This window comes from Nipponia nippon, unplaced genomic scaffold (assembly GCF_047370975.1).
Source record: "Nipponia nippon isolate SJK-2023a ecotype South Korea unplaced genomic scaffold, ASM4737097v1 scaffold_5, whole genome shotgun sequence".
Lineage (NCBI taxonomy): Eukaryota > Metazoa > Chordata > Aves > Pelecaniformes > Threskiornithidae > Nipponia > Nipponia nippon.
The window spans coordinates 20,466,454-20,485,470 of NW_028262369.1; the positions used below are offsets into that span (position 1 = coordinate 20,466,454).

The following is a 19,017-nucleotide window of genomic DNA, read 5'->3' on the forward strand; positions in this document are numbered from 1 at the left end:
GAAAAGCTGAAAAGAGCTGGAATAATATCTCCCCACTTCCACGTTTAACTAGGTCTAGCTGGATATCTAGCTGAAACAGCAAGATACTGTTCAATTACTGTCACACTTGCTAGAGAAAAGAGGAGGTTCTGTACCTGGTACAGAAACTTGATGAGAGAGGAAACCTTGAAAAATAGCTGGAAAAGTGAGCTATTGCCACATTTACAATCCTTTACAGCTCTATAAAAGTTGGATAGAATCATGTTTAGGGGACAAAGACAAAATACTTGCTATGTAAATGTTTGCTACTGAAAGACATGTACTATATCTAAGATGCAGTACAGGAATATAGAGTATGACCATGTAAAATGACATTTAGCAGGAAAAGTGTATATAGAATCTATTGAAAACTGACTAACTAATTCAAGGAAGCTATTGCAATTGATTTAATTTTCAGAAAAGAACACACAAGAGGAAGCAGAAAAACACCAGTTGCATGCAACAAATAAAGAGTAAGGCTTTTAGAAATTAGCATCACAAACACAGATTTTCAAACAAACTGGGAATGTGGGGAAAGATTCCCAAAATGCTTTAGCTAGGTCAAATGCTTCCAGTAACTCTGAGGATGAATGTTTTCATACACCAGTCACTATGCGTTCATAGCACATGGCTTTTGAAGGGCTGAGCAAATTACAACATAAAAGTGTATGAATGTGGATGCAACAATGTTTACATGGTATTTATCAAAATGTTGACTGATCCAAGTAAATTCAGGAGAGTGAAAAGTATATGAAAACAAAGAAATTAAAAAGTTGGCAATGGCTTGCATGATGAAGGGAAAATGAAAGTAATATTGGTGGTCTCAACAAAAAAGCGTAACTTGCCTATATTAGAGCTGTAGATATGAGAAAGAATAGTCAAGTGAGGAACACAAATTTCACCAGATAACAGTTTTTAGGACAGAAAAAATTTAAGCTCTCCCAATCAGGACTCCCACAAATCACTATCTTCAAAACTTCTAGCTTCACCTAAACCCAAACCTTGGGATGATAAATTTAATCATAAAAGTGTAGTGGGTTCATACAATGTAGCCATGACTCTTTTAGTTTATCTTTAATCTGATTTTAGCTCCCATATATGCTTTCCATCAAAATATTTAAGTGATCTGAGTATGACATGTGGAATTGTTTTGAGACCCCCACCAGATGTCAAATGAAAATAGTAATCAAATGCAAGGATTAACTAGAGAGACTCTTGAAAGCTGTACCCTGGGTTGAATGTAGGCACATGAATCATACAAAACTACAGACTTTTCTGTGGTCTTGGTTCAAATTTGACCTCTGTCAGCAGGGACAAATATTATCACCATTTCTCAATGTGAATAAAATGTATTGAGCCCTAGCTTCAACTTTAATCTACTCAAGTATTGTATAGACCTTGAATAAACCCAACATGACGATACACATAGTCAAGACCTGGGCTGACAGTATTGTAGAGAAGCCAAGAAATCAATAAACAGACCCTTTCTTTACATGGCGTGCATAAGTCTTTCTGACAAAACAATGCTGAAATACCCATCTGGGTGCTGAGTGTATGGACGTATCTGAAAGCAGGAGGTAGTCTCTGGAAGGGTTTTGTCAGTCTGGTACCACCAGTGAACACTACAGTTACTAATTTTTCTTTTCTAAAGCGAAAAATATAATCCACAGAAATAAGGCTTGGGAGGTACATCTCAAAAACTCTATTATTGCCTCAATGGCACTTGGAAATTTGAAAACCACAGATGAGAAGGTAACACTTAAGCCTCTGTTTTGAGAAATACAGCAAGATAAATCTGATCTGATCTGAGCTGACAGAAGGTTAATAATGAGTTCAGCAGAATCAGAAATTAATTGTGTTCTGTTAAGGCCACACACAGTTTGAAATGGTGAGACCAAGCATCATTCTCTTCATGAAACCATGGAAAGAAAAAAACAAGAAAAGAATCAGAAGTCTGTAATCATCCTGGCTTTTACAAAAGCAAGTAGTTCTGCGGGCCTGCCAGATGCAAGGGCTTCTCCCTCTCAGGACAAGAGGCAGGCAAAGCACGTTCAGTACATGTCCCTTTCCCAGAGAACAGGGCCATGAAAAGATCCTTCTACCTTTAACACACTGTGGGTTTAATGAGAGGCAACTGCTATTTTAAGATTTCATAAGGGATTTTATAACAAAGAGGAGTTGCAGACACCATCCCCATTACCACCAGGCTTCCATCCTCTCTTTCATCTTTCTCACTAAGCCAGCTCTCAGAAACTTTTACAGATAGTTAGAGCCATCAAATGAAGGTTAGTTGCTCAAAGGCTTGGTCCAACCATGTTCAGCTGTTATGGCTTAAATTAAACTGATACTAAAATGGTCTCTTTTTTTTATTAAAGTGCTATAATCATTGTGGCTACAATCCCTCACCATGGTATAAGTAGTAATAAGCTGATACATGTCACCATTGCTGATAGCTGTCAGAACTTCTTTTTCCAGAACTGGAAAGCAAAATAAAAATCCCAATTATTCTCAAAATGGAAGGATAACCCCTTTTCCAGGGTAGAGACATGAAAGATTCATTTTCTTCTCTGTTCTGTGAAGCCATATTGCAGATTTATTTAATGCATTATATGCATTGCATTAGATTTCAGAACTCACAAAAAGGGTTACAAGCTATGTGAAAAATTAAGGCAAAAAATTTAAGGCTCCTGTGAAGCCACTGGCAAAACTTAACACAAGAGGGTCAGAATTTCACTCTTGGTCTTTCTCTTCAGTTGTCGTAAAGATTTTCATCTAGTAATTGTGCCTGTGGGCTGACTGGGACTCATGCTGAAAACACAACTTCTGCTCTCACACTAAAAAGTTTCAGAAGTTAAGCTACTCTCAGCACCACACATCAACTGATGTCCTCATAGCAAATTATCTTTTGACCCTCACAAATATGATCTGGTAAAAGTTCTGTGAGGCAATGATGTGCTTTTTGGCTCTCTAGTGAGATACTGTTTTGGGTTTTCTTTTGTGGAAAAAGTTATTTAAAATCCTTCAGTGCAGAACTATTTTTCTAACAGCTACTAGTGACAAAGCATAAGGTCTGAATCTTTGCTATCCTAAAACAGTTACACAGACTGCAGCATTCAGACATGGGGCTCTCAGCTTGCATCAGAACTACAGCTTCAAAAGAAAGCATCTTCCTCTGAGCTCCAGTTTGGTGGCCTGAAAGAAACTTGTGGAGGGATGCAGGTATATGAAAGAGACTCAGTGAGGAAGTGGAGGATGTGTGAAGTCAGAGCCAGGGGGGTGAGGAGAAGGGAACCTTGACTGTAAGGAGGAGAACAGGTGGTGGACATGGATAGTATGCAATGGAGAAATGAGGCAAGTACAATCTTGGGAAAAAAATAATGAGGTAGTAAGAAGACATTCTTCCAGCCTTTCTTTTTTGTAGGTTGAGATCCAGGTTGCTTTCTGCACAGCAAATCATAGTGAATCCACCTTATACTTTAAAAACTGGACACTCACTAATAAGGTCTGGCCTAAACAGCTTTTTTTCTGTAACATTTCCAAAAGCCTCTAGAACTGGTGGAGCCACATCGCTGTTATCAACAGCTTTTTTTTTTTTTTTTTTTTTTTAAGAAAGAAAGGATAATATAGAAAAGCTCCGCCCAGTGCCAAGCTTTTCCTCACAATTTAACGTACTGAAAGTTTGTGATATCAGCAGTTTCTCTTTGCTCGTAATCCAGACCTTGTCGTACAAGATGGGCTGAGATCCATTTGCCAAAAGAGTAAAGGTATCTAGTCAGAAACTGTTAGCAATCCTGACGTGGGCCAAAACTGAAGAACTGAATGTCCATCTCAATACTTAGGACTTTCAAGGGACGCTTTGTAAAAGCAGAACAGATGACAGTCAAAGGCAGCAGGCTGTTTGTTCAAAGCAGTGCACAGCTATGCTGTGTGAGAGGAAAGCCCAACCATCACCAGTTCAAATGATGTGCCTTTTGCATTAAAGGGCCAGCAGATCTAAGAATCATGTTTTGTCTTTAGCAAAAGGAGGCATTTTCATCTAAAATCTCATAATCCAATACATTAGGTATTTCACCACCCTTCACTGAAATATGCACGCCCTGAGACTATTTTCATAGCTAGAAAAGCAAGAACAGATTTTCTCTGCATACACCAAGGACTCAGTGCTTCCACTCAAGTATCACCAAAGAAATCGAATGAGTGCACTGACCTGCACTAGATTTTAGCTCTTAGAAGTGATCTAATCGGAGATGCTTTTATCTGTAACAAATGGGCTAAACAAATCAAGAAACAGATTATGGGAAAATATTTAAAGTAAAAAAGACAAAACAAACAAAGAAAAGGAAAAGAAGTAGTGAAAGAAAGTGACAAGGTATTATATGAAAGCACAGTGCTATGCTGAAAATAAACTGAGAATTCTCAAATGGAAAATGAAAAAAACCGAAACAGATTAAACAAGTATTTTTATCCATCCTTCCAGAACAGTGGAAGAAAGTATTTACCTGTGTGGGAAATCCAGTCAACAAGGACAGAAATCAATGAATTAAATGTTCAGCATTTCATCATTTCAGTTATTAAAAAATTAGAGAGTCTTCATAATGACAAGATGTCAGGACCAAGCATACTCTGCATTGAGGAAAAATAGTGAGGCCGGGAGACAGAAACTGAAGAAGCCTTAGTTGACATTATCAAAAGCTGACTTAATTCAGGATATACCCCTAAAGACTAGAAAACAACAGTATAAGGCACCAGTAACACACCAGAAAATCAGAGACCAGACATCTCACTGCCAGTTGTGGGAGCACTCAAAGCTGTAAGGGGATCAAGAGGTGCAATGTCTGCTACAGTGAAGCACTGCCTGGTCAGGAGCAGCCGATGGCTGGGGTTCCCTGTGACTGCTGCTGCCAGGGCAGGTGAGGTGCCGCAGAGCAGACAGCATGGGGCTTTTCGGGGAGTGCTTGCATGGGGCTTTTCGGGGAGTACTTGCTGCCCACCTTGGCTTTGCGGGCAAAAGTGGGAGCCGAGACACCTCTGCCTACCCAATCATGCTTCGGAGAGGCCTAACGCTGCTCAGAAGGAGGATTCCCATGGGATCAGCACTGCGCTGACAGCTTGCGCTGCAGGCAGGCATCACTCAAATGTAGTCAAGAATACACAGTTTGTGCTTTCCCTTCTAAGATTTCCCTGAATCCTGAATTCCTCCTGAATCACTCAGAACTGGTTACTACAAAGCTTTGCAGTCAAATCACTTGATGATGAATTGTAATTAGTTCAAAATATATTAGAAGAGAATTTGAATTGCACTTAAGAGTTTGCCTGTCCTAATGTCTCCTGTTAATTAATTGAACTGTTTGAATAAGTGATTTTAATGGACTGTTTCATTTTACATTGATGCAGAACATTTTATGGAGCTTAACATTATTGAATAAAAAGTGGGGAACAGACATTTCCTGTCAACAAAATTTTACTTGTTCATATGAAGATGAAACATTGAATTTTTCATTTTTATTTTTTAAGATTTATTTGATAAGTAGAATTATATTTTAAAAACTTGGAATTTGAAGGAGAATAAAAGAATTAAAAAACTAGGAAGAATAGAAAAAATAGTTTAAAATGTCAAAGTGAAGCATTTCAAAGGCCTCTGAAATGTGGGTTCAGGCTTTCTTAGGCTAAAAGAATTTTGATAAGTGACAGGGTTTTTGAAAGTATTTAGTCAATCCAAATTGCATTTAAAATACTCTGACAGACAAATTTTATGTAGCTCTGCTACAGTAAAATTGCAGAATATGGTTTATATTAATATACTTAGATTAACCATCCATATAGTCAGTATACATGGATGAATATATCATATCAGCAATATTCTTCTAAACATCATACATTTATCATATCCATACAGAAACATCATATCTGCACATTTAAATAAAGTAATTGAGTATGTAATTGGCAGTGGTTAACAGTAGCCATTTTTATGTGCTTGTAGCAGTTTTAATATGAGCAGATGGGTGCACTGATACATTGGAGTAGATGAATAAAGCAAAGTGTGCTAAAATTTGCAGTCAGAGCATAAAGCAGAATTTGTGCCAGTATTGCTAACCTAGGGCACATAAATCCCAGAAGGCTGGCTTGAAGTGATCTGGTTTGTAGACTGCATTTTTCAGATTAAAATAAAGAAATGGGCAGTTTCTTTTGCATTAGTGATCTGATTTTCTTCTTCAGTCTGCAAGGATATTTTTTCTTTCATAACCACAAATAGAGTTATTCTTTCATTTAAAAAATAACTTTGAGAGCAGGTACTCATTTTTGAAAGTACCCTTTTGAACCCAAAGTTCTTGGGCACTGAGAGAGAATTCAAGACATTATCATTATATACATGCCTGGCTCTCCAATTTTCATTATGGGCCACTGCCAGAGACAGGACACTGAGTTTGGTGGGCTTCAGCTTGCATCCCTGTGACTGGTCTTATATATACACATACTGTGTCCTTGTTATGCTTCAGATGCCAAGAAACTTCCCATTTATAAAGGACAAATGCTACATTTGAAGTCCCTCCCTTCATAGGTGTCCTTTGTAGAGCTGTCAGTGTAGGTACACTTGGAGCAAGAAAACAGAACTTTTCATGTGTGCAAGCCATGCTCCTCTCTTGGAAATGCCAACAACAATATCCAGAAAATTGCTGCTTCATCATATTTTTTCAGAATTTCATACCAGAACTCTGAACTGGGCATAGTCTCACAATCAGTTTATTTCTTCACCTAGCAAAGGGAAAAACTCATTTCCTTTTTCCAAAAGAATGTGTCTTTCACAAGGAATCTTTCACTGCAGCTATCAGTGTCACTAGGAAGTGAAAACTTTCAGCAAGATGCAGGAAAATGTTACTTATTATATCATCACAACTCTATAGGCCTGATCACTTGAGGTATATAAAAAAAATGAACATTTCTGTAATTTTTTTAAAAACACGTAGTTAAGCTAGTGGAAAATGAAGAGGTGTATGTCTGACACTGAAAAAAAAAAACATTTTGTAACTCATTTCATTCTGCTTTTTGAGAATTCTTTCTGTAGCAGCTTTCTTGTCACAGTGCTCATACATACAAAGGAGCTGTTTCCAAGCAAACTATTGCAGCTAAAAAGTGCAACAGCTATTCAGCACTAACTTTCTTCACCTGGTTGCTCTTCTTTAAATATACCTACAGGTTATTTTGGTTAGTCCCCTTCCAAAGCAGAAGTTAGTGCAGAATGGCTAGTCTGAGTGATTTCTGATGTAGACAAGACACAAAAAAATTCCGCTCAGTAGAGAAGATATTTCCTGCTTCTAACAAAGACCGAACATTGGCGGGCCAGACGCGAGACAATACTGTTTTTTAGTAGTTGCATCCTTTAATGACAATTACAGTTCAGCAAATGTGACTCTTATTGGTTTGTATAAAAACACTGAGTTTTTTTCAATCCAGGTACATTTCCAGAAGGAAATCTGGACAACTGACTCATGTAGACTGTGTCCTACTTCTTTGCCGGTGGTGCTGTCAGCTGACACCTGGGCTGGGATTTATCTACCATACCTCTATGAGTGTCAGCATTAGGCACTTAGTCTAAACTAGATGGCTGCTCCCCTCCCTGTACAAGCTCATCCAAGGTTCCTCCCTTTTTAAGACAGGCACCTAAGACAAACGGGAGGGATTGCCTTCTGGAAGTCTTTTTGCATTTCTGCATCGACCTTAGGGGGACTAGTGACTAGTTTAAATTAGGCACTTGACAGAGGGACAAAAGTAGGTGAAATGAATTTATTAATGCTTTGGATTAAAAAAATTATGCTGGGGAAATATACTACATTATATAAATTGTAAAAAGGCTATCCCACAGGACTAATGTATGCAAATAGGGTATAAATATTTTGTAAATTTCAGATAAGATATCTGTCAGTGAAATTATTATGAGCATGGAGTTGACTACTGTCTGTCAAGTCATTCAACTAAAATATATTAAAGCCTCCAGTGAATGTGAAAGCATTGTGCCCCAATTCCCCAGTCCAACTGATGCAAGCCGACCTTCCTCCAAGCTCCATCAGTGTTAATGAGATCCCACACAGTTACAGTGGTCTGCAAATAACAGACTGCAGACCACCACTGTTGCTTTGTGGCTTCATATTCCCTGAATTTTTGGGGTAAAGAAAGGAACTTACCTGTTCAAATCACGATGTATGATTGGTTGTGTGAGATTGTGGAGGTACTCCATGCCTTTGGCAACATCTACAGCAATGATTAATTTAGACTGCAGATCAAGGGTTCTGTATTTCGGAAAAAATATAATATTACTCAAAGTTAATAAACAGACAAGAATCATCTGTAAATTATTTTTATCTGTAAATCATGGAAATTTTAAAACCATTTTAAATACAAAATAATGTTATATAATCTATGTAATGTAAATGCATATAATGTAAAATAATGACTAAATAACAATTTTGTGATTACTTATTAATTTCCCTTGTACAACAAATAATCTGAATCAAAGCTAAAATTTTTCTAGTGTGTTCCCTTCTCTATTGTTTTATACTGACATGAATAACATTTACATCAGCATAGGTTTACTAGTCTTCTGGATCCTGTACCACAAGCCTAAGCAGAGAACGAGCAGAATACCTCTTCTGTTCATGAAGCAGGGAGAAGAGCGATCCTCCAGAAATATACTGAGTGACTATAGCAAACTGACTTGGGTCATCTAAGCAAGCTCCCACAAACTGGATGACACATGGATGATTCAGTCGGCAGAGAATGGAAACTTCACGGCAGAACATGTCCACATCAGATTTGGAGCAGTAGGTATTGGCTCGATAGCTTAGAATTTACATGAGAGAAAACAGGCAAAAATATAATAAAATATGGTTTTTTTAATACTTCCAACTAGATCATTAACCAAAACAAGATGGAACAGTCTGATAAACTTACCGTTTGATTGCAACAATTTTATTTCTGCATCGTCCCTTATATACTTTTCCAAAAGAACCTAAAATGGTTTAGAATAAATAAGCACAAATTATTATGAACATCAGCCATTTAAAACAAATGGGTTCTTATTTCTGGTACCTGAGCCGATAATCTCATGGAACTCTATTTCAGAGAGCTGAAGATGGAAATGTGATGGCAAACCAGCACGGAGGAGAAGAACATCTGCCTTTTCTGCAAAAGAAAACACTTATTCTATTTGTAAAATGTGGGGTCATGGGGAAGGAAAGAATATAAGCATTTAACTTCACAAAACCATTGCACAGTAAAAGCTGATTTTCCTCCTGTAAATTGGTTGACTGGTAATCCTATTCCCTTTTCTTTCAGTAACCACAGTAAACCCCAATAACAGACAAATACTTGCAATGTGACAGTTGCCTTGGGCTTTCTTGGCTTTAAAATCTTATCAGTGATGAACACTGTCCCATAAGCATATTCTGCCTGTATCATGTCATGGTTGTGTAAAATTCTTTATACGGAGAATTATTTCCTTTTTTTCTGTATAGCTAGTGCTCGTTACTGATGCAGGGGATGTTATTCCAGATCTGACTGACTACTTAGTGACATGTGGAATCTAAATTTTGCAACTTAATTTAGCAAACTTCTCTACCTTGTTGATCTTTTTGGTTTATTACTATAAAGTTTATCAGAATATTTCTAAATGGAACATTTCAATGCTGCTATATAAAGGATGTAAGGATTTGATTATATCCAGAGTGAATATTTGAAGTGGAAAATTGAAAGCACCATGAAAAATGAAATACTTTAAAGTACAAATATTCATCTGAAACTCTTATCTATACGTGTTTCAGATTAACACAAATTATTTCTGGACAGAATTTTTCTTGTAAAGGTAATCCAGACATTTTACAGTGGAATTCAATACAATATTTGTCTGCATTCATGTATGTGTGTGTATTTAATTAGTACTAATTCACATTCACATCCTTTTCTCTGAAGAAATAAAAATAAATAATTTTTTTAAGTAAATGAAAGTAAGATAAATACAGGAATTATCATGACGCTGAGCAACAAAGCTAAGTATATTGTTTCCTAAAATTATCCTAGGGAAATATAGCTGGTGCTTATGCACATTATTAAAATTCTGAACAATGAAAATTGTGGGAATAATGAATCTTGCGTAGTATGTTTAAGCTGACAAACACCTTGGATAAAAAGACCGTAAATGTTCAAGTTTTCCCTTGCCATTGAGAATACCTTTAGTCATGCTTTTAATCTTTCCTAGAGGGGATGGAACTGACACATAGGAACCATCTGAAATAAAAGAACAGAATGAATTTTATGGAATTCAAAGAAAGAATAAGCATCTGTACTGATAAATTAATGAGGCCAATGATTGCTTTAAGAATGAAAAATAAGGGGGTGAAAATACAAATAAGCACACAAACACATGATTGTGGCATTATATTGCTGCATTCTTGAAAGTAATTTGTATATAGTTTCACTAAATGCTGTAGAACGATACTGACTTTCACTGGTGTTGAAGAAGGCCAACATAGCCTTTTATATCAGCTAGATTCTGTAGAGGAACTCAGATCAGATTCACAAATTCTGACAACTGGGCTGCAAGCATATTGCACTGTTTAGTTCACTGACTAGATTTTCCAAAAGACCTCAGCTCTCTCCATGTACCAAAAATTTAATCTCTTGTTTTTCTGCTCAAGTGGGAGCTGAGTTCTTTTAACAATCAGCATTAAAAAATCTGGGTGTGTTAACTGCTTGCCAAAATAAATTTCTAATATATGCATAAACTTCGTCCCCTAAAGATTTACATACACTTGAGAGATACTAAACCTGAATCTGGAACAGCTCTGCAGAGCTGGAAATGTAGGAAGAAGATTGATCCTGCTGCTGACTGTTTCCATGGCAGGAGGAGTCAATGACCTGGACAAGCTGCAATGTACAACATTTTCACCCTCTCTGTAGACAGCATTCTCAACACACTGCAAAATGTTCTGTTTATCAAGTGCTTACATCAACGTTCGTCTTGCTACTTGTCTTTTAGTTGCAAATACAAATGAGTGTTTTTGTAGCAAAAAGGGTAATTCATTTTCCCCGAAGGGGAATTAGATATCCAAAGATGTTAAAAAATATGAAGGGGATGGAGTATAGAAATATACCGAATGTCAGTAATCAAAGAAACATCAGAATTAAACACAAAGAGAATGGCTAAACAAGGTATTAAGGATATAAAAAGGTATGAGTAATGATTACTAGGGATTGATCTGCATCTCACAGTTTTTAGCTTTTCTTTCTAGTGAGTAATATAAACTGACAACTCTTTTAAGATAAAGGAAGAATTTTGACATAAATAGAGGGTACCTAGAAAATGGGGATTCTCATGACACTAATTTTCTTTGTGCCAGACAGAATTGATCCAAAGCTCCCTGACATCCGTGGAACATTCCCAGAGACTTCAGTGGTCTTTGGATCAGACCCTTCAGTTAGAAAATAAAGTGATTTCTCAGATCATACCTCCTCCAGGTTGTGAGTATTCATTACAGGGTGATTCATCTTGAGGTCTCTTATAATGCTTCAGAAGGGTCACAATGGCATCATGACCTAAGAAAGAAAAAGGAAATATAAAGATTTGCAGGTAAACGCAACAGCTGTCTTTTTTTTTTTTTTTAATTGATTTATACAAAATCAGAGGATTTAAAAAAAAATGTACAATGTGCCTATAAAACATATAAACAAAGGTACAGCGGCGCTAATCTGAAACATACTATGATTCTTAACCACAGAAATATAGGGAAATACCTGACAATAAAAACAAACATATTATTTTCATGAGCCCACCTAATCCTAAGATGTGATATAGGGCAATAGAAAAAACCCTGCTACAGAAATCCTAAAATGGAAGTTGACAATAGTCTTCAATAGGCCTTACAAGGACAACCTGTGCCTGAAAATATTTCAGTTCTCGTGTCTGAAACTGGACAAAATTTGCACACTACATTGCTGTAGGCAGTTGCTATGCTCATTATTCTCCTTTGCAAGGAACCAGAAGAGAGTGGTGTATGCACAGCGTGCTCACTCTCTTGGATGTTTGATGCACAAAGTTCTGCTTGGCAACATTCAAAATTCTTTTCGAAACCTTTCAAAGATGAGTTTTCCCTCAGTAATTTCATACAGAGTATCTTGCCAATATCAGGTTTTTGAAAGGCCTTTGAAAGCCATAGTTTTACTATATTATAGTCATTTTCATAATAAATGGTACTGCAATGCTTTTGGAGGAGGGGGGAATGTCCCAGAATCCTCCAACTTTAACTTGTATTTTACCACATCCCCTAGAAAACATATGGGAAAGAAAAGCATTTCTGAGGTCTTGATTTGTGCTCACTGTAAATGGCTAGGCTCAGCACTGCTTATTCGTACACCCAGGCCGATAGGAAATGCTCCTGTTTGCTGCTTACAAAGATGAGAGCAGGCAAGAAGAGGAGGAAAAGATACACATTTGTACTGAGGCCATGATGCTTGGATCACGTACCAAATGCCACCTATCGTTTCCTGCTTCTTCGGTTGCAAAGTTTGTTGGCATTTCTTTAAGGATATTTTTCACTAATACCCTAATAAGTACAACCTTTTTGGCTTATAATAAGCCAGGGAAAGCCCAGTAAGCCCACAAGTTACAGAAAGGTTGTTTGCTAGATCTTCTAGGGTCCTGAGAAAACCTTACAACTCCAACTCTTAAGAATGCTAGAGAAAACAGACAAGGCAGAGGCTTTCTTGCTGAGTCTCATCCTGTTATCAGAAGTTACCTTCAACAGAAAAGAAGTCCTGCTGACTCACTAGGCTGCCAGGGACATGAGCTCACACCAAAGAGTGTCAGCATGATGGAAAAATTCTCTAAAACATAGGAATTTAAATCAAGGAGAGGTTTTTACAGATAGCAGCTTTCTGGACATCCAAACTCAGAGGATGCTTGAACTAAACTTTTGAAGTGTTATCACTTAAATTGACATAAATGTTAACCCAAAGAAGCTGAGTTGCTTCTTTACCAAAGCAATGAAGAGACTGCTTAAATAGCCTTCCACAGTCCATAGGGGTTGAATGGCAATGCCAGGAAGAATAAAATGAAGGATATCCCACATAAATACATGTCTCTCAAACACCGATGAAATCCATAAATGGATGTGAACATCAAAAACATTTTCAGGAAGAAATAAAACTTTTTATTTGCATGGAGTCAAAAACAGGACAGAAAATTGACACATTGCTGTACATATAGAACAGTATAACAGGAACTATGCCAAATGCCTTGCTTTGATCTATATTTGCAAAAATTTAAGATTACGACTGATTCATCGCTCCTTGCAATGCCTCCTTCAGTAATAAAATCAAAACTCCTCATGCACATACCAAAGGGAGAAATAACCTTTTCTGAACAGCCTGTATGTTTTCTATTTTAGCAGCACATAAATACTCGTGTCCTTGAGTTTCTGTTGAATTAAACTGGTGTTTAACAGAGTATCTGAGAAGATAAAGAAAAGGGCTGTTTTTTATAACTATTCATGCCAGGAACTGGAAAGCTCATGGTGAGAGCTCTTAGTCTACAGGGACTGAGGGGTTATTTTGTACTGTTCTCTCCTTCCTGTACTGTTCTTACGCATTGTGTAGCAGAAACTAGAAAATTGATATACCTTTCTCATAAGCCCACATCAAACAGGTCTGCTCATCCTTTTCTCCACTGGACCTGCTGGGATCACAAGCTACCAGATTCATATCTGCTCCATTATCCAGTAAAAACTGTACAAGTCGAATATGACCATGGTAGCAAGCACAGTGTAATCCTAGAACATCAGAGAAGCACAGTAAGCAAAACTGTCAGAACATCATGACAGGACTTGCAGAAACAACTAAAAAGCACGAATTGATTTCCTTGATGAAGGAATATATTATCAAAAAAATACCTGAGGCAATAGGTAAAAATAAAATATTAATGCTGCAAGAACCAATCTATTGCCCGCTATACAACATGTCAGCATTTACTCTACCATCTGCAAATCATATTTAACAACTTTGTATGTGAGGAAAAGCAAGTAGAAAAAAAGAAGGCTCTTTTTTTTGTTGCCTGTAGTAGGGTCATGGAGGTATGCAGCCCTTCAGACACTATATCCTATAGGCCCAGATCCTAGCAGAATAATACTTTGGCCCAATTCTTAAAACTGCTTAGAAGCCTAACTATGGGACAATCAGTTTACATCAGGTTTTGTTACTCATATACAAGCTAACGAGCCTGACACATCCTCACCAAACTCATAACTTCTATGCCACCCTGCAATGTATTTCAAAAAAGTTGAGATCTGTCTGAAAGGTAATTGCATGCTGATCATTGAATTATCATGGGAATTACCCTAGAAATCCTGATTGTGTATATGGCTTCCAAATTTTTTGGTGCTGGCATAGGCACTCATACACAATAAGGATGATGATGTTACCTGTATGTCCATCTCTTCCCTGGTGATTGATGCTTACAATATTCTGGTCAAGAAGAAATTTTACAAGTTCTATGTTCTTTCCATATGTGCAAGCACTGCAAAAATAAAGGGAAAAGTGAATGCTGTAGTCCATAAAAGGACAAATACTTTGGGTAGCCAAAAATTTAAAAAGAATTACACAGAGATAGAAACGTAGTAATAGAATAAAGGATCTTTAGAAATGTGCAAATACATATTAATCCACCAAAGCATGTTCATTTCTGTAATTTCAGAAACATTCTGATTATTATTGTATAAATTAATTTTGCACAGCTATGCAAAATTAATACAGTCAGTTTTGCAAAGTGCCTCTTAAATAACGCTTTACAAACTTACAGCATCATGACCAAACTGTGTTCTGCCACCTCATTTCTAATTTAGACTATCTAGACTTCAGCAGGTTTCTAGGCAGAGCAGGCTCTAAACTCAGCTTCCAAACTATACAGAAAGAGAAACCATTATTCATACAGATGTTGACGAACCTGATGCCTTCCCTACCTTTCTCTCTCTTGCTTGCTCTCTCTCTCCCCATTCACTATCTGGTTCTACCTCTTACTTCATGTCCTCTCCTGTATCTCAAGATACAAACTAAACATCCATGTCAAGCTCACTGCTTTCTTTGTTCCTCATCTGGCTGTTGGTGAGACATTTGTTATTTTGGGTGTCGTATTGCATGCATGTATAAGTGGAATTCTATTGATAATAGCTTTTTAAACATCTCACCTGTGGAAAGCCGTTTCACTGAATATATTTTCTTTAGTGAGACTTTCTGTTCCTGAGAGCTGAATTATTTCCTTGACAACTTCAAACTTTCCATTGTAGCACGCACTGAAGATGAAGACAGTAAAGAGTTGTTAACAATACCAGCTTTCTAATTAGGCCCAAACCACGTAAAACAGAGCTTCTCCACGTGACTCACAGATGTAAAGGTGTGTCTCCATAGATATTCACCACATGGGGTTGAACTTCGAAGCTGCTCTGGAGTAAAAACTTTACAATTTCATGGTGTCCAAATCGACAGCAGAAATGCAGAGGAACGTGATCTTCATTGTCCTGAGCATTCACTGTCATTTGCCAGAAAGAGACCAAAGAAAGTAATTTATACTTACATAGCTTGTTCTGGATATTTAGTAATGCTTTGTGTGTTGCACATATATGTTATGAAACCTCCTGCTGAAATATTTATGGCCCTATTTCTTTAAAATTGAAATTTCTGTGAGCTTTCATATATCAAAACTGCATTACTCAGTGTCATCTGCAGTACACTGTTAAGACGATTTTTTGGACTTAGGGTATAACTGCTTTCTTCCAGTAGCAGATGTATTGAATGTTTTGATGTAGCTTTTCATGAATGAATCACAAGTTATAAATGACCCTTAGAAAGAGCAATTGCTGTCAGTATATTACAATGTGAAGCAAAAGCAAGATGCATAGTTACTATACGTAAGAAAGCAATCCATTGAGCTATTCCAAATGCATGGAACAATAGTTATTAATTGCAAATACTAGGAAGAAACATACTTCATTGTTGCTCTTAGGAAAGGAAAATCCATTTGGTTTTAAGATTTGTGTTAGCTTCCTTGAGTAGCAGGATCAAGGATTCTTGATATAGTTATACAGTGACAAAAAAGAAATTTAAAAAAGTAAAGGAGACACAATAAGGATACATTTTTCATAGTCACTGTTAAAATATAAACACCTAAAAGACAAGAAAGAAAGAGGAGAAGTCATTCAAATGTCTGGATTATCAATGTTTTGATTTTGCTCAATGTCTCTTTTCGCCTGCAAGGATGATTACATATGTGCTTCACATATTTAAGAGGATGGGAGTATTCTTTGACAGAACATGAAACTATATAAAAGAATGGGTAAAATTGGAGACATAGTATGTTATTGTTGGGTGGGAATGGTATTTATCTATGTTGGTTCAATATGATTTCACATGGGAACCAAATGAGATTTGCGCTTCCAGTGCTTTCTGTCACAAAATCATGCAATGTGTATGTTGCACATAACCTATAAAAATATATCCAATAAAAGTATTTTTTCTAAATTTCTGAAGACCAGTTCTTGTATCCTTCTACCTGCAAAAACAATTGCTTTAATCAACACACAAGAATATAAGATTAAAAGCAAAAGAAAACTGAAACTAATTCATTCTAAATACTTCTTATTTAAGCATATATGCATGAAGGATTTGAATTTGATGTGATTTCTTAAACTCCTGGGTAGCTCATATTCTCAGAGATTTTGGTGAAATAGTAAGGTTGTTGTAGGATAGGCAACATTAGCAAGCAATGAGGGAATTTTAAAAAATTCATCGATTCAATTGTTTTTCAGTAAGACCAAGATTCTTTCTTGAAGATTTGGGTCCCAGTTCAGCAAAGCACTTGGAAACCTATCAGTAAGTGATCTGTTAGATCAAAATGTTGTTTCAGTTAGCATGTAGAAGCAGACTCACATTTTTGAAACCATCTAATTTTGACTGCTGTTGTTTTCGTATAGCAAGCACTAATGCTACACACTTTTTATCAGGAACTTCTATTTAAAAATGATTCTGCAATAGAACAACATAAAACCAGCAATTCTTGAGAACAGTTATTATCAAGTGAACAGTGTGAGACTATGGCTGCATGTGTACTAATAACATAAATATGACTGGGAACATTCCTGGCATTGAGGCCAAGATGACAGAACTGCTGGTATCAACCAATAGTACCAAACTGTTTTAAGGGCAGTTGCATGCAACCTGTCTACAGGGGAGCCCTCCCTGGAAGATCCTTGACCCGCAGGTGGGAATTGTTTGAGACTGCCAGTTATTATGCACCACATCCACGCTAGGGAGCTTTCTCTCTGTTTACAGGATAGGCAGTTGCATTCCAGCACCTGGGAACCTTCTTAGGCATGCCTGAAATGGGTATGGATATACCTTTTATGTCTCTTTTTTTATCTATCTAGTAGGAAGCAAGGAAGATATTGGACAAGGCTCTAGGCAGAGTACTCCGTTGGTGCAGAGACATACAAATACTGTTTTCCTTATCCAAAAAAGATCTCTATTCAGTTTTAAAAGAGAGCGTGTATTTCTGTGATTCTTAGTGTATTTCTTCTGTGTTTAAAGATAGAACAACCATAACTGGTTGATACCATAACTGATAGAATTGACAAATCCAGCCTACTTTGTACAACATTTAAGTCTCAGTTCAGTCTAGCACCAGATCTTTGAGACAGTTTACAAGATATTAATAGACTACTAAGGAGTAGTCAGTCCATTAGAGGGGTTCAAACTTGTACTATGCAGGCTTTTAAGCACAACTTTGACAAATGTCTCTCAGGAATAATGCTTTCCTATAGCTGAGCCTCCTTGGGACAAAGGGTAAACCACACACATTCTAAGGTTCTGTCTTCTTTTGATTTTCTATGAGTACAAGGAACAATGAAAATGAAAATAAATCCCTATTTTAAAACCTTTCTGAAGTAATGCTGAATGCTCACAGAAATGGGGAGTCCTTTAAAATGAGCTGAACTTATAACTTCACTGATGTCTAGTGACACATAATTCCAAAGATGAATTATGTTTCAGGCCAAAAAAAAAAAAAAAAGGAATTCCTGAAACTTATATTAAGCTTGTGGCCTGCAAATTTCATTAACTCCCCCCACTAACCTTCCTAGCAGTCTTATATTAAAAGGAGTAAAGAAAAGTAAACTGTTTCACTTCTCTATTCTAAAATAATTCTTCACTTTATAGATTCATGTGACATGTTAGCCTTTATTTTTTATTATGATGTGGTACCAGACACAGATTCATTCTGAAGTGCAATAAATAAGAGAGGAATAAATGTCAAAGTTTTATAATAATAAATGTCAGCATTTTAGAATATGTACCCACAGAATAGCCTGAAGGACATCAGGGGTCTCAGGGCCATGAGCTTCTACAACACAACAACATGTAAGATAGAGCAAGGAAGGAAACGTATATCTCCTCCTCTGTTTTATGCAGTTGGAAATGATGTCAAATACTTGCAAGCCATTTTCTTTGCCTCTGGAAGGATATATAACTACAACATGGAATGATGGTTTTTGTCTTAATTGATAACTTTTTGATTTCTAAATGAAACATGACAGGTAAACTGGAATGTTGTCTTAATAAGGAGAATTTCAGAGACAAAACAAAACAAAATCAGTCAAAAACACTTTATAAGAGAGTTATGGCAAAAAAGTACATCATATTGATTCAGAAATTACTAAAGCAGAGTACAGGAGAGTTCTTCAAATTGAGATTTTAAAGTTTTCTTATATTAAATTGAGGATAGATAGTACAACTGTCACAGCAGTCAGAGACTAAAAATTCAGGTTGCCTTACAAGTGAACAGTAGAAATGAGCAAATGTTAGGTACTTTTCTGGAACAAAATGGAGTACTGCAGAAATTATTGTTAGGACTGAGACATTACGTAGGTAGAAAATAACAGGTGAAACCATTTCAGTAAGTAGGATGAA

At 36.7% G+C, this 19,017-nt stretch overlaps 1 protein-coding gene across 4 annotated transcripts in view; it reads right to left on the reverse strand.

Moving 5' to 3' along the window:
• The window catches only part of LOC104009232 (serine/threonine-protein kinase TNNI3K), a 107,515-nt gene that overhangs the window by 49,134 nt on the left and 39,364 nt on the right, over nt 1-19,017 (reverse strand). For all 4 annotated transcript variants that reach the window (XM_087733111.1, XM_087733109.1, XM_009461189.2 and 1 more), the window contains 10 exons: nt 15,442-15,586; nt 15,246-15,350; nt 14,484-14,578; nt 13,686-13,835; nt 11,518-11,604; nt 10,240-10,296; nt 9,103-9,195; nt 8,965-9,022; nt 8,659-8,853; nt 8,199-8,303 (listed from right to left, as the gene is read on the reverse strand). In XM_087733111.1, the coding sequence (XP_087589237.1) occupies nt 8,199-8,303; nt 8,659-8,853; nt 8,965-9,022; nt 9,103-9,195; nt 10,240-10,296; nt 11,518-11,604; nt 13,686-13,835; nt 14,484-14,578; nt 15,246-15,350; nt 15,442-15,586 (1,090 nt within the window). The remainder of the gene's footprint in view (nt 1-8,198; nt 8,304-8,658; nt 8,854-8,964; nt 9,023-9,102; nt 9,196-10,239; nt 10,297-11,517; nt 11,605-13,685; nt 13,836-14,483; nt 14,579-15,245; nt 15,351-15,441; nt 15,587-19,017) is intronic.